Raw genomic sequence first — 24,115 nt, 5'->3', positions numbered from 1 at the left:
TTGTTTTGGTCTTCTTTTCTATGTGTGATTCAGTCTACTATGTACATCATTAACTGCTATAAGTTCCGTGTTTAAAAAATCTCCTCAGAGATGATAATATCCTGAAAATAGGAATGAACCAATTAGTATGCACTAGCTTATCAGTTTATTAGTGTGGATAAGTAGTTGCATAAAGACAGACAGGTGTTGTGTGTGCCTGTAACCTCAGCACGTGGGCGGCTGAGACAGGCTTACTGTAAATTCAAGGGCAGCCTATGTTACATAGTGAGTTCCAGACCAGCCTGAGCTACAGAGAGAGACCCTGTCACAGAGCATGAGGACTAAGACATGCCAACTACCTAGTTAAATACAACGTCTACAAATATTTGTCATTTCTAAAGGTCAGATATTTTCAGCTTAGTTTCACATTTCGGTGATTTGGGGCATCTAATATTTCTACGTTGATTAGTAGGAAAGGTGAAAACATAACAAATTCTCTCTTCTAGAAGGGAAACATCAGCCAAGCACGGTGGCTCATGGATCCCAGTACTCACGACACAGAGGCAGGCAGATCTCTGAGTTCAAGGCCAGCCTAGTTTACATAGTGAGTTCTAGGACAGCCTGGATATATAGACCCTGTCTCAAAAAATGCCAAAATTGGGGGGGGGGGAGGGAAACATTGTATATTGCTTTTGTGTCAAGAAAGGAAAATTTGGGCCTGTATAGTAAAGCAATGTTTTACTTTCAATATGTATGTGACGTCTCGTATTTTTAAAAGTTTTAAATACATTGAAATTCAGTTTTCAGGAAACTCTATAAGCAGTTAGCCAGATAATGTATAGGGATCCTTGAAAAAAAAAAAAAAAACCAATCATGTAAGCCTTTAATCCCAGCACTCAGGAGGCAGAGGCTGTCAGATCTCTGTGAGTTTGAGGCCAGTCTGGTCTACAGAGCGAGTTCCGGGGCTACACAGAGAAACCCTTTCTTGAAAAACCACAAAAAAATAAAAAATAAAAAAAATAAAAAAAACCCCTAAAACAAAACCAAACCAAAAAACCCAAAATGGTGGACTCTGAGAATCATGAACACTGCTCTCCAGGACAGCTGAGGTCTGACAGTTGTGACACTAATATCCTTATTCATACACTGAAGCCATTGCCTTCCAGAGAGAAGCAGCGTGGCGTCTTGTCAGGACCCCTTATCTGAAGTGCCTTCTGTCTAGCAGTCTAACACTTGTCGCTCTGTCAGAAAAATGATTGTCACAGGACGCAGAGGGCACTTAGTGACAGGGAGCCACAAAACACCAGCTGGGTCCAGAAGAGATGCCTCTCTAACCTGTGCAGACTTCCTGGATCTGTCTGTGATGTGAGCTATAGGCAGATGGACTTCCATCATCTGTCATTTTACAAATGACCCCTCAATATCTGCAGACGCTGTCATTCCGTGTCACTGTCCTACATGGCAGAGATGCCTGTGGGGTAGACGTCATTCATTCTGTTCTCTCAGCAGCACATTCTAGATCCAGACATTTTTGTCTAAAAATGACTGTTAGCCCATAGATGCCATAATTAACATTGAAGTCTATTCTAAGTGAAATATCTGTCTTACCCTCACCAACATTCCCGGTGCAAACTCTTGCTTCACAAAAGCACAACAAAAAATCCTCAGGAGCTCAATGCTGTCTACTTATAGATACCACCCACACCACCTCTTCCCCAACTTGAATTCCTACACACTATAAAACGGTCAAAAGAGTTGAGTTATTTTCCTGAAGATTAGAGCGAGATGCAGAATGTAATGTTTTAGAGAATGAAATCAGACTCATTTGCTCTCAGTACATTGTATGAAGCTCTCAGTCTACCCTGGGTACTACATCTTTCTGTGTAAGGAGGTAAATAGGGAACATCAGAAACACATACATGTTTTGAATACAAAGTTTGGAGAATGAAGCATACTGAATCCGGTCTGGCCAAGTAACATTAACAAGTGACTCAGACATTGTATCTACAACGGGGGTCACGGAATCCCCTCAGCTCCCAGAGCCTAACCACAAAAGGTTTCTACACAAGTTTATTAAATACTTCCTAGACACATGAACACAGTTTTAGAGACATGATTTGATAGAGCATAATTGCTAGCCATGTCGCCCTGCTCATTTCCCTCTGACCAGGAGGGTGTCCTCGCTTCCTTCTTGACAGGCCAGGAGCCCGTGAGGATGCAGGGTTTCCCCTGTCCTGATCCAGGTCGGGGCAGTTCTCACATTCTCTCTCACCAAGCTCAGGCACCAGGTAAGTCCCACTAGGTTCGTATGAGGGGTGCTCTTTCATCCGCAGTTCCCTGAGACAGACAGAAGACGCAGAGGTTAGACGTTCATGGCGGGAACTTCTGCCCTGATGCAAGGTTGAGGCAAGGTGGCGGAGGTGGAAAGAGGAGAAGCTGATGGGAAGGCAACTCCCTCTTCTCTTCCTCTTGGCTGTCTTTGCTTTTAAGACTCTAACCTGACCCTGTTAGAGGACAGCTTTTCCTCTCCAGCCTCTGATACCAGGTCTGCAAGCTCCCCTCTGTCAGGACTATAGCTCCCCTTAGCATCCTGGACCACAAAACAGTCTCCTTCCTGGTTTGTACCCTACCAGGGAGCAGTGTCTCAGAGGCTGTAGATGCTCACCAACACTTTTGGAAGACATGAAGGTGGTTGATTATTATGGGGTGCCGATTAGCATTCCTAGGTGGTCTGCTTTTACCTAGGAAAATTCCCCGGAATTGGAATTGGACGCAGACTGGCAGATCCAGAGGGGACAATAGTAAGAAGCTTGCCCTATCTCTAGTTCTGGCTGGCATGAGTGGAGGCACATAACGGAACATTTTCCCAGCTATGGCTACCCACATGGTTTCAACCAGCTTCGTCTCCTGCTTCACACTGCTCAGATGGTTTCACAGGAAAACGGAAGGGGAAAGTGTGCAGTAAAGGCAGAAACTGCCAAGCACTTAAGAAGGGTGTCTGCAGCAGGCCTGGTGGTTCAGGTCTGCAGTCCACCACTGAGAAGGCTGAAGCATGAGGATCCCATGTTCAAAGCTGGGCTAGACCACAGAGCAAGTTCAAGGTCAGCCCAGGCAGCTCAGAGAGATCTCATCTCAAAACACGTTTGTCTTTAAGGACGAGGCATGTGTCTCAGTGGGAGAGTGCTTGCTTGCCTGGCTTGTCAGACCCTTGCCTCAACCTCTAGTTCCACAGAAAAAGAAGGGCTTCTACAGGAGCCCTGAGACTCCTGTTCACTTGAGGGCCAATCTAAGTCAGCCTATCCCGTTCCTTCTGGAAATTAATGGTTCTCATTCAACCACCTTTTTACCATTGTTTTGTGATCTCAACCATAACACCTCCAGATCACCAAGGATTCTTAACAAGTGGTCTCTGACCCCTTTGCTCTACAACATTGGAATCATCTTTATCGTATATAATAACCAAGCTTCTTGAGAAACTCCAAGTCAAATCTTCTGTGCTTTGTACATCATCTGATTCTCTCCAGAAACTCAGGAGGTAGACTTTGTTATCACTCCTTTTACAGATGATGAGATTGAGGCCATTTCAAGGGACATACAGATGTTTAATGGTGGAACTGGGATTTGAACCCAGACAGTCCAGCACCAAAGTTTAGGGGATTAAAGGTTTTATATTCTTGTTTAACACTATTGTTTTCATAGATATGAAGTTACCTCCTATAGGGTGTATCCAAACCCACTGAGAGACCCTCTAACACCAAACGTCACCATTCTATCACCCTGCCTTTCTCAATGTATACTAGCCCTGGCTACCACTCAGTCGTCCATCCATTATCTACTCAAAGGAGCAAGCTGGCAGCCCTTTAATAGATTAAGGAATCCCTCTGGTAGATGTATCAGCAAGAGATCAATTCCTCTACTCAGCGCTTACCTCATCCATAGACCCCTGTCCTCGACACGCCAGCCATGTGAAAACCAAGCCAAGGAACACGCCCAGTGCCATGATGATGTACGGTATGTTGGTGACAACCAAAGTTGTGTTGATCACAGACTTAAGTTGTCTTGCAGTTTCTTTGTCAATGATAACACTCTGGAAGGGAGAGAAATAGTATTATCTTGAGGACTAGGTATCTCGTGATGTGTGTGTGTGTGTGTGCCCGTCCATTTCAAACAAACCAGATATACTGAGAATTCACCTAGAATAACCAAAGAGGATGTTTTACTCAATCTATTTTCTCTTGAAGACAAGATTAACTCAACATAGGTCAAAAAATAGAGAAAGATGTTAAGAAATGTTGAGAAAATAGATGTTATGGTTAGAGTGAAATGTCCCCACTGGCTCGTGTTTTAAATATTGATTAGCATCTGGTTTTGTTTGTTTGATTGTTATATTGAGATAGGCTCTCATTCTATACCCCAGGATAGCCTGGAACTCCCAATGTAGACAAAGGTGGCCTCAACTTGGTGGCACTGCCTCTGGAGTGCTGGGTTACAGGTGTGTGCCACCATGCTACACTGCTTTGTGAAGACCATGGAGCCTTTAGAAGACGGAGATCTGACTGGAGAAGTAGCTTCCTGATCCCCTGAGATGTGAATCCAGCCACATGTCCCTGCCACCAACCACGCCCATCAACATGGCCTCCTTGCCATGATAGACTGAAGAAGTCCTTCCGTAATTGTGAGCCATAAGAAACCTTTCTCCTTAAGTTGCTTCTGTCACATCAACACAAAAATAAGTGGTATGGGAGCCTTTGCCTGGCATCAGATGGGCCACTCCAAATTCATCTTAGCATTTCTTCATTCTAGAAATGTCTCTGCTATTTCAGGCCTGATAGAAGAGCTTTCTGTCGCTGTCCCTAGAACCTCATTTATTGTACTTGAAACCAGCATAACAGTTTGCCTGTTTATGTTCAGTAATTGTGAGTCCCTTGAAAGCAAGACAGCTTAGCCACCTCCACACCTGGGAGAGCACTCAGTACACAGCAGGTGCTTAATTAATACTGGCTGAGTAAAAGAATGGATAAAACACTACAAAAAATGGTATCCACACAATATCCTTTCTCTCCTGAGTACACATATGGTCACTGGTTGTATTGGCCGGTTTTGTGTATCAATTTGTCACAAGTTGGAGTTATCACAAAGAAAGGAGCCTCCCTTGAGGAAATGCTTCCATGAGATCCAGCTGTAAGGAATTTTCTTAATTAGTGATCAAGGTGGGAGGCCCCAGTCCCTTGTATGTGGTACCATCCCTGGGCTGGTGGTCCTGGGTTAGAAAGCAAGCTGAACAAGGCAGGGGAAGCAAGCCAGTAAGCAGCATCCCTCCATGGCCTCTGCATCAGCTCCTGCCTCCAGGTTCCTACCCTGTGTGAGTTCCAGTCCTGACTTCCTTTGGTGATGAATAGCAATGTGGAAGTGTAAGCTGAATAAACCCTTTCCTCCCCAACTTGCTTCTTGATCATAATGTTTTGTACAGGAATACAAACCCTGACTAAGACACTGGTCTCTTAGTCGGGGTTTGTCTGCCTGAAGAGGCAGGTGGATGATTTCTGAGTTCGAGGCCAGCCTGGTCTACAGAGTGAGTTCCAGGACAGCCAGGGCTATACAGAGAAACCCTGTCTCAAAAAACCAAAAAAAAAAAAAAAAAAAAAAAAGCCACCTCTTCTCCCTTAAATGGCATGTCACATGTCGCTATGGCAGCAGACATCATATTGGAAATATGCCAAGCTTGGACAGTTAAAACATCCTGTGTCTTTCAGGACTTACCTCATTGAGATACATCACTGGGAAAACCATAGTCCTAATGTCTCCCGTTTCCCTACAAATAAGACAAAGGAGGGCATTATTTCATGGACGCCCTCCTGAAACCATCTCTCACCTGGAAGGACACGTTCAAAACAAAGATTAGAGCACGCTTAATTGTCTCAGTTCCTGGGAACTGGCCACGGACGTCTTAGTTATCTTCTCAGACACAGAAATCAGAAATTAAGACTGCAACACTGTCAGCCAACAATGCAAGCTTGCACATCTATGTGACATGTTAACGAAGCCCAAGCTACAGATGCAGACCTGTCAAAGTGGCACTGCTCAGAGCAGACTACACAAGGGCCACTCCAGAAGTTTCTAGGTCACCACACACTCTCTGCAACAAGAGCCGTCGTGACCACGGTTTGACCTCTCTGTGATCAGTGTTTGGGGGCTTTATTTTATTCAGCTCTTAGAAGAGTCACATGCTATAGTTCTCATTATGTACAGGGTAGGAAGAGGGGAAACCTACTAATAGAATCTACGTAATATGCCCAAGATCCTGGCAACTGGGCAGTGAAACCAGGACTGTAATTAAATCTGGAGAGTTCAGTTGGGGGGAAAGACATCAAGGTTTATAGGTAGATAGGTGGATGAATGGATGGATGAACAGACAGACCAGACAGATGGACACAGAGATAGACATATATAGTTTTATATCCTGTCTTTCATTAAATAATTGATATTTTCTTAGAGCTAAGAAAAATCCCACTGATAAGTGTGGCCAAGAAGCTATACTTGGGGGTTCATTTTTTTTGGTGGGGAGGGGAGGGAAAGTCTTACTAAGGAGTTGCTTGTGGTTGAAATGCAGAAGTGAAAGGCTGGATTCTGGAGCCTGCCGCTAGTGTCCAAATGAGAACTTGTGGTGACTGAGCCTAAGAAGACGCAGAGTGAGTACGGAGAAAAGAGATGGAGACCAGTGTCAAGGTGGAGGACATTGCTAGGTGACTGGATAAGAGCCACTGCAGATCCGCACAGCCTCGATGACTGTGTGAGTCCCAGCAAGTCACTTAGGTTTCGTGTCTCGGTTCTCTGGAGTATTAGAGGGCAATATAAAGCTGTAGGTTGATATAGTGTCATCAGCGACACCTGATGCAAGGGTGATACCAATGCATGGGCAGCACTGGTGACACCAGTGCATGGACAGCACCTTATACAGGCCAAGGTGGAAGCACCGTCAACACCAAGGCCATATCCCACTGGGGACAGAGATGTTGAGCTGTTAGAAGTAGGCTGTACTCCCCTGGTACCAGACCTACCAGAAAGTGCCAAAGCAAACCCAGCATCTGCCTCTGAAGGAAGAGGCGACACTTACACAAAGTCATCCAGTTTCCTAACATAAGTGTTGATCTGGAATCTCTTGGCCCCTCTTAAAATAACGCCGGTCAACTGCACACAAAAAGAGAGAAAATAATTAGGATCTATCCGGCCACATTTTCAACCGAGTGTAACTGTGTGGTTCTGACCCACAAGAACCCACTGCCACGTCTGGCAGGCAGAGTGTACAAGGGGGAAACTGGTCTCCACGGTGGGACCACGTGTATTAATGGCGCTGTGGGGCTTGGGGCTTTGTAGGGATTCGAATCCCTGGGAATCTGCTACCATGCAGATGCTGATTGGCAGATCCCGGTGGAACACAGAAACAAGACAATTCTATAGAGGTCCCAGGGTATTGCCACCTGGCAGAGCAGAGCCTGGATGTCCTCCTCCAGAAGTCACAAGTTCCGTATTGAACGTGACATCTAGGCAGTTTCCAGAGCTAAGAGGCTGAGGGCAGTCCCTGCCAGAGAATGATTTCCAAGTCCAGTACCCCCCATACCGAATACACGAGGCAGCAAGTGCACATGTGCCCTGAGGTACGCAACTTCGCCCATCCTGTGGCGATAAGCCCTGAGGAAAGGCTGATGGCTGACAAAGAAGGAATGTAGTCAACCTGAGGGCTGGGCCTGCAGCCTAGCTGCTGTAGTGCTTGCCTAGCATACACGAGGCTGGCCTTGAACTTGTGATCCTCCTGGCTCAACCTCCTGGGTAGCTGGGATCACAGATCTGTGCTGCCAGGCTCAAGTGAGATCTTTGAGCATTTCGTTTTAGCCTCTACATGTGAATGCCTACAAGAGAGGCTCTTGTATTGAAGGAATCCCAAGAGAGACTCTTATATCGAAGGGATCCCGTATCATCCTAACATTCTCTTTTGTGAACTCAGGAGCAAAGTATATACATATCTAATACCATCTACATGAATAATATATAAGAAACTTGGCAAAGTACCTATAGAAGGTTTGCCAAAAGTGAATGAAGCTAATATTTATGCTTAGATCTGCATATTGTGCAGAGAATACACAATCTGTAATTCTGAAGGCGAAATCCAACACTGTGTGACAGCAGGCTGGTTGGTTTTGTGGGTCCAGCCTCGGCTGGCTCTGTGACTGAATTGGTACTGTTGAGTTCATTTTGTTTTGTTATGCTGGATTGAAGCTAGGGCCTCACGCAGTTGAGGTAAGCGTTCTACCACTGAGCCGCATCCCTACCCCGAGCTGAGCCACATCCCTACCCCCACCCCAGCCACATCCCTACCCCTGAGCCGCATCCCTACCCCTGAGCTGCATCCCTACCCCGAGCTGAGCCGCATCCCTACCGCCCCAGCCGCATCCCTACCCCGAGCCAAGCTGTATCCCTACCCCGAGCAGAGCCGCATCCCTACCCCAAGCCTCATCCCTACCCCGAGCCGCATCCCTACCCCGAGCCGCATCCCTACCCCCATGCTTTGTCTTTGCTTCCTTTCCATTTTTCTTTAAAGCAGGTTTGCTGGTTTCTGTAGATTTGACCCACAGAGTTCAGACATCCCACTGCCAGCAGACCTTTTTTTTAAAAAAAAAAAAACATCCGTATGATGTCGACCAGATGTTGACCAACCATCAGAGGGATCGTCTTTCTTTTCCTGAGTTTTTGTTTTGTGGGATTTTTTTTGTAATAGGCTACGGACCACAGTGTGTACACTGATTCCCTCCCACCCACTTGAATGGCCACGGAAGGAGGTGCGCCTCTTAAGAATGCTTGCGACCAGGTAGGTGAACCTGCTTGTACGCAGTAAGACAGGCTCTTTTATGGAGAAGTGTGTACTCACAGGATTGATGTCTACAAATGATTCGTGTTCTTCCTTGTTGGGGCGCATGCCCTTTATGGCGGAAACGAACTTCTCGTCGGCTTGGTAAAAGTGTGGGAAGGACATGATAATGGGCGCACCTGCATGGTGATTGACACAGAAGTCATGCTGTTTTAAGTCTAAGAACAATATATAGGTCCTGACCGCAAAATTGCTTCACAACAGAAAAAGAAAGTGACACTGTGTTTCCTGTCACCTGCTGTTCCCCCATTATTTTACTGCATCCCATATGCCAAAGTCCTGGCCACATTATACTTATATAGCTTCTGAACCTGCAAGTAGACTTTTTACCCATGTATCTATGTTAAATAATATCCCAGGACATGATAGAACTAAAAACCTTATCCGCATTTTGCATCTGAAGACTCTGAGGTTCCCAAACACCATGAGAATTTCCCAGCGACTCACAGCTCCCAGGCTTCGGAGGAAATGGTCTGCCTTAGCGAGAAGGTCTCACCTCAGAGCACTACTTGAATGCCAGTTCTCTCTCACGGAATGACATTCTTACTGCTATTGTTTTGTTTGGAGTTTTGCTGTTTGTTTGAGGCACAGGGGTTTTATTCTGCAGCTCAGGCTGGCCCAGAACTCACAGCATTCCTCCTGTTTCTGTTTTCCAAGTTCTAAGATCACAGGCTTACACTCTCACACCTCGTACATATATTTAGCACCTTAAAAAAAACTGATGTAAGGTTTGCAGGCTGCTAATAAAAGGACGGGAAGGGTGACTGCCGTGTGACCCTTTTAATGCCAATCATACAGGAGAACCAGCTACTGCATCACTTTATTTTTGAGAAAGGAGCACCGTCATTTGGGAGAGAGGGTGGCTCTCCAAAGGAACCTTAAAGAGGGCCAGTGGTGGTAATCCCAGCATTGAGGGAGGCTGAGGCAGGAGGATCACTGTGAGTTTACAGATATCCTGGGCTACACAGTGAGTGAGTTTGAGGCTATCCTCAAAGAACAAAGTGAAAGCATCTCAAAACAACCCCACCCCCATCCTTTAAAGAGGAATTCTAAGTAGGGATCTAGAAACACTAGGGTCGGCCTGGTCTGCACAGTCAGTTATGAAATAGCCAGAGACACATAGTAAGACCAGATCTCAAAGAGAAAGAAACAAAATAATAAAAGAGGTGCTAGCAAAGAAATCCTACAGACGTTTCATAAAAGCACATCCCTTCTCTTTCCTCTGTTCCCATGGTGATAAGACGGTGATATTGAGCTACACACATTATCCCAGGACCTGGGAGGCTAAAACTCCAGGGATGGGAAGTTTGGTACCAGCCTGGGCTACTCAATGAGACCCTTCCTCAAAGAAAAAAAAAAAAAAAAAAAACAAGAGCAAAAACCAGAAGTGGACACTGCACACTGTCAGGCAAGGCCACTGTGAGCAACTCTACGATGACACCTGACTGCTGAAGCTCACCTTCAAGCTGAAAACAACACCTTTGGTCAGCTGCCGCGTTGATGCTTGTCCCTCATTCGTGGAAAGGAACAGAGAGCTGAGGGACCAGAGAACTGAGAGGGAGAGCAAGATGCTCAGAGCGTAAGCACCGGGGCCTGAAGGCTGGGATAGCTCTCAGGATCCCACAAAAGATGGGAGGGGAGACCCGAATCCACTGAGGGGCCTCTCACTGCCACACCTGGGCCGAGGCACGCATGCTCACCCGCTATACACCAAGAACAACAAATTCAAATTACAGGGGGAGAGGAAACAGGCTGGAGAGATGGCTCAGTGGTTAAGATCACTGGCTGCTCTTTCAGAGGTCTTGAGTTCAATTCCCAGCAACCACATGGTGGTTTACAACCATCTGTAATGGGGTTCAATGCCCTCTTCTAGTGTGCCTGAGACACATTACTGTGTACTCATATACATTAAATAAAGAAATAATTAAAAAACAAACAAACACCATGAAACTCATGATAAGAATATAAGACTAAATCTGGTTCAAAATCATTGAGAATCTTAGCTAAAGCATGTGCTACCAAAACTAGAACATTTTTAATTGTTTGCTATATATGTAACAAAACAGCAGCAGCAACATTTGACACAGGGGATAGCTATGTAGCCCAGGCTGGCCTTGGCTACACTCTCTATCTTCCTGCTGCTGCTGCCATCTGGGTGCCAGGATTGCAGGCATATGCCAACACTTATTCCTGAAAGGTTGGAATTGCGCTATATATTAGATTGGTGACAAATTTGGTTTCACGCCTCAGATCTGTCTGCATTCTAGACACCTTATAGCCATAACTCCCTAGACGTTCTTACCGTTCTTACAGATGCTGACATTCAACACTCCTGAGTCCATGCAGTTTCCCTCAGGTATGCAGAAGCCAGCATTTTCGGAGGTGTTGGCTAGGATTTCTGCAGGCACCTTATACCGAAAAGCAGGCAGTCCTTCTACGTTCTCAAAGCCACTGAAAGTGATATATACTGATCTGGGAGGAGGGAAGGATACAGAGTCAGTGCAGGAATGCGCCTTAGCTGGTAGCATGCTTGCCCAGCACCTGTGAAGGCCTGGGTTCAGATCCCAGCCCTGTATAAGCAGGGTGCAGCAGCTCACATCTGTAATTGTAGCTCTAGGAGGTGTAGGTAGGAGAAAGGTCAATGTTCAAGGTCATCCTCAGCAGCATCCAGGCTCTGGCAAGTCTGAAGCCAGCCTGAGACACCTGAGTCCCTGTCTCATACAAATAGTCATAGGAGGGGAGGGGAAGAGGGAACGGAAAGCAAGGTAGACTGGTTAAATAATTGCCCAGGGCCACGCAGCTGCAAGGAGAGTTAAGATCCAAATCAACAGAGCTACCTTCTGGAGTCTGAGCCGTGAGCCATGCCACAGCGTCATTTCTCAGAGTGCCTCTAGCACGTGTACCAGTGTGTGTAAATTCCCATGTGTTGTGAGTGCCTCTGCTTACACTCCTCACCCTGTCTCGCAGTCCAAGAGCTATGTTAAAAGTTGGTACCTGCAGAAATCAGATGGGAAGATGTATAGGACCTCATCCTTGCTTAACAATGGGTGAAAAGAATCTCCATCTGTCCCGTTAATCATGTTGCACGTGTCTGTGGTCCACCAGTCCAGCGACCTATACGGCACAAGAAAGAATGCAGGTGACCCAGCTGGACTTTAGGATCTCTAACCGGTCAGTACCCTTCCAGGTATAAGTGGAGCTGGCTACGGCAGTACGTCACCCATACATAGGCACAGAAGAGGTAGGAACGACAACAGAGAAAGAAAAAGTAGGCTCCAAACCAAAATCGCTTTTGATAACAGCTGCAAATTCCTGTTTCCTTCTTCTAGAAGAGTGCACCCTCCCTACACAGGCGTTTAGACATAGTGGTTTAAGGGCCAGCAAGATGGCACAACGGCTAGGTAAAACTCACAGCTAGAGTTCAGTCTCTGGAACCTATGCAAAGGTACAGGAAAAAAACCAAGGCCACAGTGTTGTCTCTACAAGCACAGAGTGACACGCTTGCCTCTATATCCTACATCATAAGCAAACACAGCAACAACAACAGAGAAAGAGAAACTGATGTACTTAAAGACATTAGTGGCAGCCTTGCGCATAGCTAGGCCGGGGACAGAGGGGCTGTGGATCAGATAAATCCCATTCCTTAATATGCGGGGAAGACCATTAACTGCTCTCTGAATAGTTCTCCCTTCCAAAAATAGCAGACTTGCCCAAGACAACAGGAGATGCTAATACTGCGTTGCTGTCACTGAAAACACAGCTGAGATAGCGTGCTTTATAACATGTAGTAGACTAGACAGGTAGGATCCCTCTAGATTTTTGTATTGAAATCTGCCTGTCAGGTGATCAGATCATGAAGGGGACGACTAAGGTCATAAGACTAGTGACCTTTGAGGAGACCCTAGGGACTGGCACAGCCCTTCCACCACGTGTGTGAAGTTAAAACAAGAAGGCGGCCCCTTTAAGGACCCACGCCCCTCCCAGCGATAGAGCTACTGGGGTGCTGGCCTTGGACTGCTTGGCCCGCAGAGCTGTGAAGAACACATTTCTGTCTTTTATAAGTCACGCGGCTTATGATAACTTGTTAAAATACATGGAACAGACGAAAACAGTACAGATGCCAAAGGAAAGGGAGGGTAATGAATAAATAGAAATTCTCCAAGTTTCAGGTGCACTGAGTGTAAACAGGAAATCAAGGCGATAAACTTGAAAGGAAAACATTCAAACGGTCTGCACCACATCCCAAACACAAACGAGCATCCGCTACACAAAACGCTGGCTAAGTGTACAGCGGTAAGCAGAGCTGAGATGGTGCCCTGCCTACACCTCCAGAGGAAGGACCGAGCTCAGTTCCTAAGTTAGTATGGATAGAGAAAGTTCCACTCAGGCTTGAGTCGGGATCCCAGGAAGAAGGATTCCCTGCTCATCCAAAGAGGCCAAAGAAAGCAGCTTCTACCTGCGGTGTGCATTTTGGTGTTGTCCAAAGCTGGAGACTCAGAAATCGCCTCACAGCGGAACCTGAGCCAAGCTGTGTGTGGATTTCCACTGCTGGCAGCATGGTAGGAGGACCACTTTGGGCTCTGGTTCTAAACTCTGTGGAGGCTGAATGGACGAGGGGAGAGACAAACAGACATCTCTCTCTCTCTCTCTCTCTCTCTCTCTCTCTCTCTCTCACACACACACACACACACACACACACACACACACACACACACACACACGAGACAAGCTTCCCAATGGAAACAATTGTGAAAATCATGTTTTAATTGAAAACCTATAGTAAAATACAGAAAATAAAGTCATCAAGGAAGTTAATTCACTTTAGAAGAAACTAGACTAACAGAACGGGTTAATGTCATAAACATGTGTGCTTAGTATTGCAAAGTGAAAAGGTAACATTCTTAAAAAATAATGGAGGCCAGGCCAGAGAGCTAGCTCAGAGGTTAGGAACACTTGCTAGTCTTGCAGAAGATCTGGGCTAGGGTCCCAGCATCCATATGTTGGCTCACAACTCTCTGTACCTCTAGTTCCAGAGGATCTAATGCCTTCTGTTCCCATGGCCATCAGAATCCTGTGTAATGCACAGGTACACATGCAAAGACAAGATACTCAAACATGCAAAATAAAACAAAACCTTTTTACACATAAATTAATTGAGCCTGATTAAAAAAGCTTAGTGTATAGTCCTTGGTTGACATGCATGAGGTTGAGTTTGATCTCCAGTACCATTTAAAAACAAAACTGGAGGGAAGTGGTGTGATGTTAAAAGAAGAAGATGAAACAAAATTTCGAGAGTTTAAAAAAAAAATAGGCCAGGCGGTGGTGGCGCACGCCTGTAATCCCAGCACTCTGGGAGGCAGAGGCAGGCGAATTTCTGAGTTCAAGGCCAGCCTGGTCTACAGAGTAAGTTCCAGGACAGCCAGGACTATACAGAAAAACCCTGTCTCGAAAAACCCAAAATCAAAAAAAAAACAAAAAACAAAAAACAAAAAACCAAAAAAAAAAAAAAAAAAAAAAAGAAAGAAAAAGAAAAAAAGAAAACTTGAATGTCAAAAAATGTTTTGGAATTAAAAAAACAAAACAAAAACAAAAACAAAACAAAAAAGCAGGAGTAAAACTCCAAACAGCATAGATGAAGAGAAAAATCATGAAATAGAAGATAGTTGTAGGAAATTTCCGTAAATACGAGATCAGAAAATGAAAAATTAATCAAGACATGGAGACTAGACGAAGAGGCTCCAATAAACGTTTTGAGGAACTCAGGGGCTAGGAGGCGGGGAGATGAGACTGAGGCAGACAAGATGTGGACAGCTTAGCAACCCGGATTTGGCATGGCCACACCCAGCGCTTCTCCATGCAATGCACCAAGTGATCCCTGGTCAACTAGGAGCCCTCCTTGCTGCACTGTCTTATACCTATGAGTTGAGCTTGCATATCATTGCAATCAGATTCATTCTGGATGAGTCATGAAAGAGGAAAAGAAGTCATATGATAATCTGTCAATCAAAATAAAAGCTACATACATTATGATCCTTAGCAACCATACTACTTCTCTTGAGCACCGAAAGAGAAAGTCCCAGACAACAATTGGCGCTTTGGAGGGCCCTCATGCACGTGGCCTGTTGGGTTGCTCGACAACATGAGTTCATTCTGCTGACCCGCACTACCATTTGGCTTTGAAAAGAGTCTGTGCTATTTTGCAAATCTCCATGTGTTTATTTCAATGCTTTGAATAAGATGCCAAGAACCTTCAATCCCTCAGTCCGATACCCAAAGCCGGAGCCAGACTCAGGTAAATGCCAGTAAAATAAGATTGTTCCAGCTCTCAGCCTGGAAGCCTGAGTTTAGAAGTTCGCCCCAGGGCCCAGCAGAATCAGGTTGTAAATCCCAATCTGGTTGTAGAAGATCAAAGGAAAGGCAAGAGCTAAAGGTCAAAGGGCAGCCGCCCGGCTGACTCACAGTCCAAATCCAGTGTCTGTGGGGCCAGGCAGACAGAGCCAGAGCTCCAGGCCAGACTGGGATCCAAGGTGAGCACTTAACCCAACCCCAAAATAAACCAAAGGGGCTGTGGAAATACCTCAGAGGGAGAGGCTTTAGCACATACACAGACTGAGTTTAAAGGCCAGCACTACCAAAAGAAAAAAAGGGGGGGGGGGGGAGAAAGAAAGAGAGAAAGAAAAGAAGAAAGAGAGAGAGAGGGAGAGAGAGAGAGAGAGAGAGAGAGAGAGAGAGAGAGAGAGAGAGAGAGAAAGAAAGAAAGAAAGAAAGAAAGAAAGAAAGAAAGAATGAATGAATAAGAATCAAACAGAAAAGCCATGGTAGCACATTTGTTTGGGAACCCCAGCACTCAGGAGGCAGAGGGAGGTCGATCTCTGTGATCTACACAGCAAGTTCCAGGCCAGCCTGGACTACATAGTGAGACCTTGTCTCAAAAGTAAATCAGGGTGTAAGAATGTGAATGTGAAGAAATAGGTAAAATTATTGTCCTATTTGGAAGGAAATTGAAAAGCATGAACCATAAAAATCTAAGCCTAGAAAAGAATCTAAAAATAAGTTCAAAATGTTAAATAATACATCACACATTTACTCATAATTCACTAAAAGGTGGACTGGAGAGATGGCTCAGTGGTTAATAGCACTGACTGCTCTTCCAGAGGTCCTGAGTTCAAATCCCAGTAACCACAACCATCTGTCATGGGATCTGACGCCCTCTGCTGGTGATCCGAAGACAGCTACAGTTTACACATATACATAAAATAAATAAATCTTTAAAAATATCTATTATTAAAAGGCTAGAAGTTTTGTGTATAAAACAAAAATTAGGTGATTAAGTTTTTAATTTGAAATATTATAATACTGAACACAAATGAATTTCAACTTTAGAAAGAATAACATGAACAAGCCACACCCACAAAGTGAAAGGAGAGGTGAGCCCTTCCTCCCCACCACCACCAAAAAAACACTGGTTGGACAGTGTTTGAACTGCGGCTCCCGCACATTATTCTGTAACTACCAAGGAGAAGCAGCGAGGCCACTCCATGGCTTCTAGTTCCTGCCTAGCCATGGGGAACATAGAAATCTTTAATGCTTATTCTCAACGGTATTTTTTACCCTCACCTTGATGGATAAAGTAATAATTGTAAGAATATTGACATTTTTTTATACAAGACACAAATGCCAACTTATTTTCCATTGCTGGGATCCAATCCAGAGTGTTGTGTATGATAGGCAGGTGCTCTGGCAATAAGCAACAGTCCCAGTATTAAATTAGGAGGATAAAAGAAAAAGGCATATTTTGTTTTAAATGAAAAATTCAAACACCTTACACTAGGAATTCTTACTGGACTTACGTTTTCCCATTCCACTCCACAATTTTTGTAAAGTTAAGGTAATTGTCTTCTCCAGTCAGAAAAACATACTCCCCGTCATTAGTTCCATTTCTCTAGAAAGAAGTGAGCATCATGATTAAAAAAATGATCAAATATAAGCATTGAAATACCAAAATGCATCTGAAATGCTGATATACTTCAACCTTTGCGAGCCGAGCCCGTGAGGCGGGACGTTTTAGGGACTGTGCACTTGGGAGGCTCTCCCAGAATGAGAGAATGTTGGTGAGACTCAACTTTCAGGATCCAGTTTCTCACAGAAGTAATATGTAAACTTGTTTATAATTGTGTCTGAACAACCTCTAAGTTTTGTATAAACCCTGTCTGCTTTCTCTCTGCCAGAGAGGAAGTGAAACGCTATGATGTCATGCATTGTGAGCGAGACCATGGGCAGGCCCTGGCCGGATTTGAGCATACGGCCTCACTTTACCTCAGTGTTTCACTCCTCAGGTTAGTTTTATCTGTCACCAACTATTCATTTTACGAGTTTCTTTCCCTCCCCCTCCAAAGCCACTGTCTTATTTTCCACAGACTTTGTAAAAATATTTAGAATTCCAGGCAATTTTAGCCTTCGCCTGGAAGGAAGCCAGACTTAAGATGCACTCTGGCTTGCGCGCCCTCTTCCCCCTGAGTGCTGGAGACAGGTTTTAGGAGGAAGACTTACCCCATAGAACAGGCCAAAATTAGGGGAGATTTCAGGCCTGAAAATATGGACGAGAGACAAGATCTCGTCTTTGTAACCCCAGAGCAGCTCATGTACAGAGTGAGTCACGAACAGCGTCTGCTGGTAAGCTTTCAGCATGGCCTCGATGATCTCCCTGAGGAAGGGCAGCTGGGCCAGATCCACAACAGTCTGCAGAGAAGAGGCAGGTCAACCAGTGTCCCCACCACTACCACCACCACCACCACCCCGCAAAAAACACCCACTTAGCTCTCTTCCTGTCCCTTAATAGAAGGGGCCGGAAACTGAGATGTAAATGTTTGATACTAAACAGAAAATCCAACCAGACCTTCCCGTCTTTGTGCGGAGTAAGAGTTCAGTTACTGCCCTTCCTCATATCTCATATTACTGTGGTGTGTGTGTGTGTGTGTCTGTCTGTCTAGACTTCATGGCCTTTCATATAGTAGACCTCTAGCCCAAGCCCGAGGCCCCTTTTGGTAATTTTGAGACAGCGCCTCACTAAGCTGCCCAGGCTAACCTTGAACTCATTCTGGCGCCCAATCTGGGCTTTTTGATCTTCCAGGTTTTGCCACAGAAAGTGGCTGGGATCATACGCCTGGACCACCAGGGCAGGCTCGTATTGCATCTTTTTGTAGATGTGAATTTAAACTCCCCTTTAGGAGGCTCTGAATGAAGCAGACCTTATGAACACATAGGGACCTTTGGCCACAAGGGGGCTCCACTTCCCCTGGAGCAAAGTGGCGGCTGGACCTTTAGCAGCAAGGCGAGGCAAGATTCAGATTCAGATCTTTAAGGCCCTGGGTCCTCCATCAGTGTTGAGCAAGCAGCAGTTACTTGAGAGTGGAAGCCTCAGAGGAGGTTGGTGTAGGTGATAAAGTTCCCTGGGGGGCTAGGGATTCACTCAGTGAGTAATGCAGCCCCATGGCCCATGCTACCATACAGGAAGTTCTGAATCTAATCATTAAATTAGCACCACATTAAACAACAACCAAAGGCAGTAGGCTAGTCTGGACTACCAGAGATCCTAGTTCAAGAAAGAATGCCCAGGGGTCCCAGTATGGCATAAGTATCCAGAGGTGTTATAAGGTGGAATTGTCATCACAATTTGAGACCAAGAAAAACAAAGATTCTAATCAAATAATAGCTCATAAAATAATAGCTCTTAAATCTATCAGGCTTGCCGTTTTCCTTCTACAAACTCTTGATAACGATACTAATGATAACGATACTTACCAACAGAGGAATATTTATTGTTCTAATCAAGTCAACCTTAGGGTCTCCAACAGACTGGTTTCGTTCGAAAACATATGCCTTATTGGTGACAGCAGATATAGTTGTTCCGTTTTCTCCGAACTGAATGTTCGCCTTGTTCCGGAGCTCTCTAAACAAACAAACAAACAAAAATATTTGAAAATAAGACACCAGTTCGACAAAGAAAACCATTCCCTCCACTCAGTATTAAAGTTACATTTTTTCAATATAACATTTTTAATAAACTGATTACTTACATAGGCTGCTGACATTCAGCCACAAAAAACTAAGGCTTAGAGCCAAGATGGCGAAAGGGGATGAGACCCAGGAAAACATCAGAGTCTACAGTTTCCACTTTGTTTCTTCCAGAATCAGGTAGACATACTAGTCAAACAGACAAATACACAAAGGAGCTGTCTCCTCAATTACAATTGGTAATTGATTACAATTGGTCCTGAAATGTTTTCAATTCAGTTCATGGGTTCAATTTGGTTTTAATCTGTATTCTGGTGCCTCTAATTCCAACTGTAATTCAGTTGTAAATTTATCTTGAAAACTGAGGCTACAGCTAGATATATGGGCACATGTCTGTAATCCCAGCACTCCAGAGGCTGAGGCAGGAGGATCACTGACAAGTTTGAGAGCAGGCTGGTCTACATAGTACCAAGTTTTTTTTGAAAAAAAAAAAAAAAAGAGGCTCAGTTGGGGGAGTAGAGTTGGGGGCGGGGCGGAGATGAGGACATGAATTGGGGCCAACACAGTAAGTTGGAGCACACTCCTGTTTCTATACGTAATTCAGCTTAGTTCAAATCAGTTCCCCCCCAAAACCAAGAAACCTCTTAGAAAGAGCTTGGTGGATAGTATAAGTAACAATTGTTGACACTGACAATTATTTCTAAGTAGCTAGTTGAGAAGATTTTTTTCAATGCTCCTGACAAAAAGAAATGATAAGAATCTGAGGCGATGGATATTCCCGTTCCCTCGGAACTAATCATTAAACATCTGCAACCTATAAATTACTGTGTCGATTAAGAAACACATCTCTCAAAGCGCTTGGGCTGGGTGGGTGTGACTGCTCACGCCTGGGGTCCCAGCGCACCTGGGAGACTGAGAGAAGAAGATGGAGTTGGTGGTGAGCTCCAGTCTTTGTGTCTAAAAAATAAATAAATAAATAAATAAATAAATAAATAAATAAATAAATAAAGGGAGTGGGCGGGGCTTGGTATACAGGCCTAAAAGGACTCACTGAAGGTGTGAAATGCAAGATGTATCAGAACACTCAGTAATCAAGATAAAAATAATATTTTAATGCAATTGTTTTTCTAAATTTGGTGGAGTCTTTTGTTTTGTTTTGTTTTGTTTTGTTTGAGATAGGATTTGACTCTGTAGCCCACAATGCTCCTGTCTCCACTTCCCAAGCGCTAAGATTTCAGGCATGGACCATTATATCTATCAAGAAAATATGTTAGATATGTGGTTAACAAAATGTCGTTTAAGAGTCTATAGACACATATCGGTTAGAGGGGCCCAGGCAGCTGGACCAAAACCACTTCCCCCGAAGGCCCTTTGACCTGGGGAGTCTGGTTTGTTTTATTTCTGTTTTATTTTGTTTTGTTTTGACCAGCTGTCCATCTGTGACATTTGCTAACTGTACCTGCTTTAGGCACTCAGTTATAAATTTCTGAGTGAAACCCTTTAGACGGTGAAGGAAATGCTATGCAGCCTCTGGTAAAATGTCAAAGAAGCCAGGGGCAGAAGCCTAAACATTTTGTCATAACTCCTCTTAAATTCTTTCTAGTCTGAGATTGGCTGTGTCCTTGTTTTTAAACAGGGTCCTGCTAGGTGGTTCTGACTGGCTTAGAACTCACTATATAGACCAGACTGTCCTTAAACTTGCAGTGACTCTCCTGCCCCTGCCTTCTGAGAACTCGGATAACATACTTTGTGCCTCATACTTTCTAGATTTTAAAATAAGAATAGAAAAGAAAATACCCAACAAAGGCACACGTGATAAACAGGCACGAGAGAGAGAGAGAGAGAGAGAGAGAGAGAGAGAGAGAGAGCAGAGAAGCCTTTGAATGTTCTATAGCACTAACCACCGAGCTATACACAGTGCCCATGAAGATCTGACCTGTGCACAGCTTCCTCTGGGTCAGACCTCCTAAAAGGTGACTAACAGCAGAGCATAGCGTGACCAATGAATACCTGTGATACAGGCCACACTCAAATAATTATGAGAAAGAAAACAATGCAATGTCTTCTAGGAATATACAACGGACCAGGCTCAGGTGGCTGTGTCCAAACATAGTCACGGTTTGACCTTCAGAGGTTTGCAGTGACTTGTGTCGTTATTTGATTTCCAGCCCCGTTCTTCTGATGGCTGCCTGGTTTCCTTCATCTCTGTCCTGCCCCCACCCTGTCACCATTGTCACCACTCCCCAGGGTGCTGGGGGCCCGAGTGCAGCAGTTCCTGTAACTTCTCAGTCTGGGTCCCCTTGAGGTCCTCCTTGAGGTCCCCCATCCTCCTGGTGCAGCTCATGGGATCTGATGAAGTACACCCTTTTTCAACTTAGATATTTGGCTTATTTCTTAGGTTTGTTTGGTTTTCTGCTTTGAGGCAGGGGCTCACTCCTTAGGCCAGGCTGTCCTTGAACCAGCAATCTCGCCTCTGCCTCCTCAGTACTGGGATTCCACATCTGTCCCCCTGGCCTGGCTTGTGTGTGGATCTTTACACTTGCCCCGCCTCCTAACTTGTCCTTTTGGTCTCTATTAAACTACTCCACAACCGGGCGGTGGTGGAGTAGTTTAATAATCCCAGCCTTTAATCCCAGCACTTGGAAGGCAGAAGCAGGCAGATTTCTGAGTTCGAGGCCAGCCTGGTCTATAGAGTGAGTTCCAGGACAGCCAGGGCTACCCTGTCTCGAAGAAAAAAAAAAAAAAACCAAACTAACCAACCAACCAACCAAACAAACAAAAAAAACTCTTCAGTGTCAACCGGGTTCTCCTGATTCCTGCTGAGCACAGTTATTTTCCTGGTGTAGGATTTTTCCTGTCAGTCACATTGGGGCAGTGGAAGGCCTGTGATTGGACAGGAAAAGGGAGGTGGAGCTAGGAGCTGGGGAGTCAAAGAGGTGGCAGGAGAAGGAGGGGAAAGAATGGAGACCCGAGTGATGATTTTATGAGGTTAGAATAATTAGGATTTTATTTTATTTTATTTGTTTGTTTGTTTGTTTATTTTGGATTTGGTTTTTTCGAGACAGGGTTTCTCTGTATAGCCCTGGCTGTCCTGGAGCTCACTCTGTAGACCAGGCTGGCCTCGAACTCAGAAATCCTGCCTCTGCCTCCCAGAGTGCTGGGATTACAGGCGTGTGCCACCCCCGCCTGGCCAGTTTTTTTTTTTTTTTAAAGATTTATTTATTATATGTAAGTACACTGTAGCTGTCTTCAGACACACCAGAAGAGGGCATCAGATCTTGTTACAGATGGTTGTGAGCCACCATGTGGTTGCTGGGATTTGAACTCAGGACCTTCAGAAGAGCAGTCAGTGCTCTTAGCCACTGAGCCATCCCTCCAGCCCCCGGCCAGTTTTTATTATTATCATTTGGCTCCGAATTATTGTATTGACAACTTGTAAATTGTGATATTCTTGGTATATAAATCTGATTAGATAATTTAACATTAAGAGTTTTGATTTACTAGGTTACTGGAATGTGGGTTTGCCGATTAAAGGAGTTGAGAAAACACAGCTGGGAGAGAACAGCTCGGATGCGAGAGCACAGGACCCACCGGGACATGGTGTGGTCTGGCGGGGCAGGAGAGAAGGTGAGATATTGTTTACTATTTCCCACACTTTCCCTTGCTTGAGATCAAACATCCTTCCTCTAGAAACTGTAGTCGTGGTGGATGAGAAAACAATTTGGGGACTAGACAGGTTTAAAGCCTAGGTCACCTGACCTCGTAGTCACAGAAGTTAATTCAAAATGATTATTAGAAGGTGAAAGAGGTCAAGTTTCTGAGCCACACCCTTGCTCAGCCAAAGCTGGCCCTACACAGAAGGCTCTGCTCCCTGAGGTCCTCTCCTGAGTGTGCCCACACTGAGATCAGGGACAGAGCTTCTGCAGGGACCGTGATGATGGTTATTGAGTACCCACCGTGATCGACATTATCCCACTGAGGAATCAGAACAGGTGGCTCAGGTGGCCACCAGTTAGAAGCAGAGGACGCTGGGAGGCAGCACCTGTTGCTCAGAAAGGTCCAGGGGCCAATGCGGTTAAGTTTCCTAATGTCAAAATCGGGGTCTTTGCTAAGCGTATTTTGTTTACTTGTTTTCTCCTCCTGCGTCTTAGTTCATGAACCTAAAGGCGCGATCACTCCCAAGCCTACGTCCTATTTCACTTACGCTTACATATATAATACTGACTGAGGAGATGACTTTTAAGAAGTTCCCTACGGTGTGGAAATCTAAGGGTAAATTGAGGACAGAGATGCCGATCAATTTAGGCCTGTAACCTGACCTGGATTCTTAATAAAGTTCAGTAGTCAAAGCCAAGGTTTTCCCATAGTATCCCCGTGGGACGCTGACTCCGTCAGACTACTCACACAGCTGACCTTGTGACTTCCCTCCGCTACTTGGATCCTAAATCATCACTGACTCCTGGCCTTTACACAGTGCTGGACATGGGGGAGAAAACAAACCACTAAGACATGGCTTCCTACTCTGCTGAGGAGGAGAAGGAGAGAGGGAGAGAAAAAGAAGAGGAAGCTTTCCTTTCAGAACGGCATGACAAGCCAGCCAATGGCAACGCTCAGACGGAGGAGGACAGGGATTGTGATGACAATAGCAGTTAACCTGGTTAGTGGCACACAGGTATGGACACACGGACGCATGCCAGCTACCAGGCGATTGACAACAGTTGCTGGGAAACAGACAGACAGCGAGAAGTGATCAGATTGGGGCAACCACATTAGAGATGACCTAAGAACTATCTAGAAACACAGACAACCTCTTAAAACAGAAACAAAAGCCATCTTGGGCCTAGACAAGGAATCAAGGAATTGTATTTCCAACTGCCTGGTATACTTAATAATCTAAGACTATTGTTTAATGTTTGTTAAACACTATGGTGGATCTAAGCATGGAGAGAGAGAGAAAGAGGGAGAGGGAGAGGGAGAGGAGAGGGGAAAGAGGGGGAGAGGGAGGAGAGAAAGAGAGAGAGAGAGAGAGAGAGAGAGAGAGAGAGAGAGAGAGAGAGAGAGAGAGAGAGAGAAGCGGGAGCCACATCTGCAGTCCCTGCTCTGAGGATGCTGAGGCCAGATTTCAAGTTTGAAGACATCTTTGGCTATTTCCTGAGACTTGCCTCTGTAAGAAAGGAAGGGGAGGGCAGAAGGGAGGGA

At 45.1% G+C, this 24,115-nt stretch overlaps 1 protein-coding gene across 1 annotated transcript in view; it reads right to left on the bottom strand.

Annotated features, from left to right (window-relative positions):
• Nucleotides 1–827: 827 nt before the first annotated feature.
• Scarb2 (scavenger receptor class B member 2) overlaps nucleotides 828–24,115 on the bottom strand; it is a 54,413-nt gene continuing 31,125 nt past the window's right edge. The window contains exons 3-12 of the mRNA XM_052198403.1: nucleotides 18,704–18,851; nucleotides 17,453–17,641; nucleotides 16,753–16,844; nucleotides 11,897–12,016; nucleotides 11,205–11,374; nucleotides 8,903–9,021; nucleotides 7,094–7,167; nucleotides 5,740–5,791; nucleotides 3,908–4,066; nucleotides 828–2,316 (exon numbers count right to left, since the gene is read on the bottom strand). Coding sequence (XP_052054363.1) covers nucleotides 2,278–2,316; nucleotides 3,908–4,066; nucleotides 5,740–5,791; nucleotides 7,094–7,167; nucleotides 8,903–9,021; nucleotides 11,205–11,374; nucleotides 11,897–12,016; nucleotides 16,753–16,844; nucleotides 17,453–17,641; nucleotides 18,704–18,851 — 1,162 coding nt within the window. The 3' untranslated portion in view covers nucleotides 828–2,277. The remainder of the gene's footprint in view (nucleotides 2,317–3,907; nucleotides 4,067–5,739; nucleotides 5,792–7,093; nucleotides 7,168–8,902; nucleotides 9,022–11,204; nucleotides 11,375–11,896; nucleotides 12,017–16,752; nucleotides 16,845–17,452; nucleotides 17,642–18,703; nucleotides 18,852–24,115) is intronic.

This window comes from Apodemus sylvaticus, chromosome 11, assembly GCF_947179515.1.
Source record: "Apodemus sylvaticus chromosome 11, mApoSyl1.1, whole genome shotgun sequence".
NCBI lineage: Eukaryota > Metazoa > Chordata > Mammalia > Rodentia > Muridae > Apodemus > Apodemus sylvaticus.
Note: the sequence above shows the minus strand (reverse complement) of the source record. Positions and strands in the feature narration are given on the sequence as shown.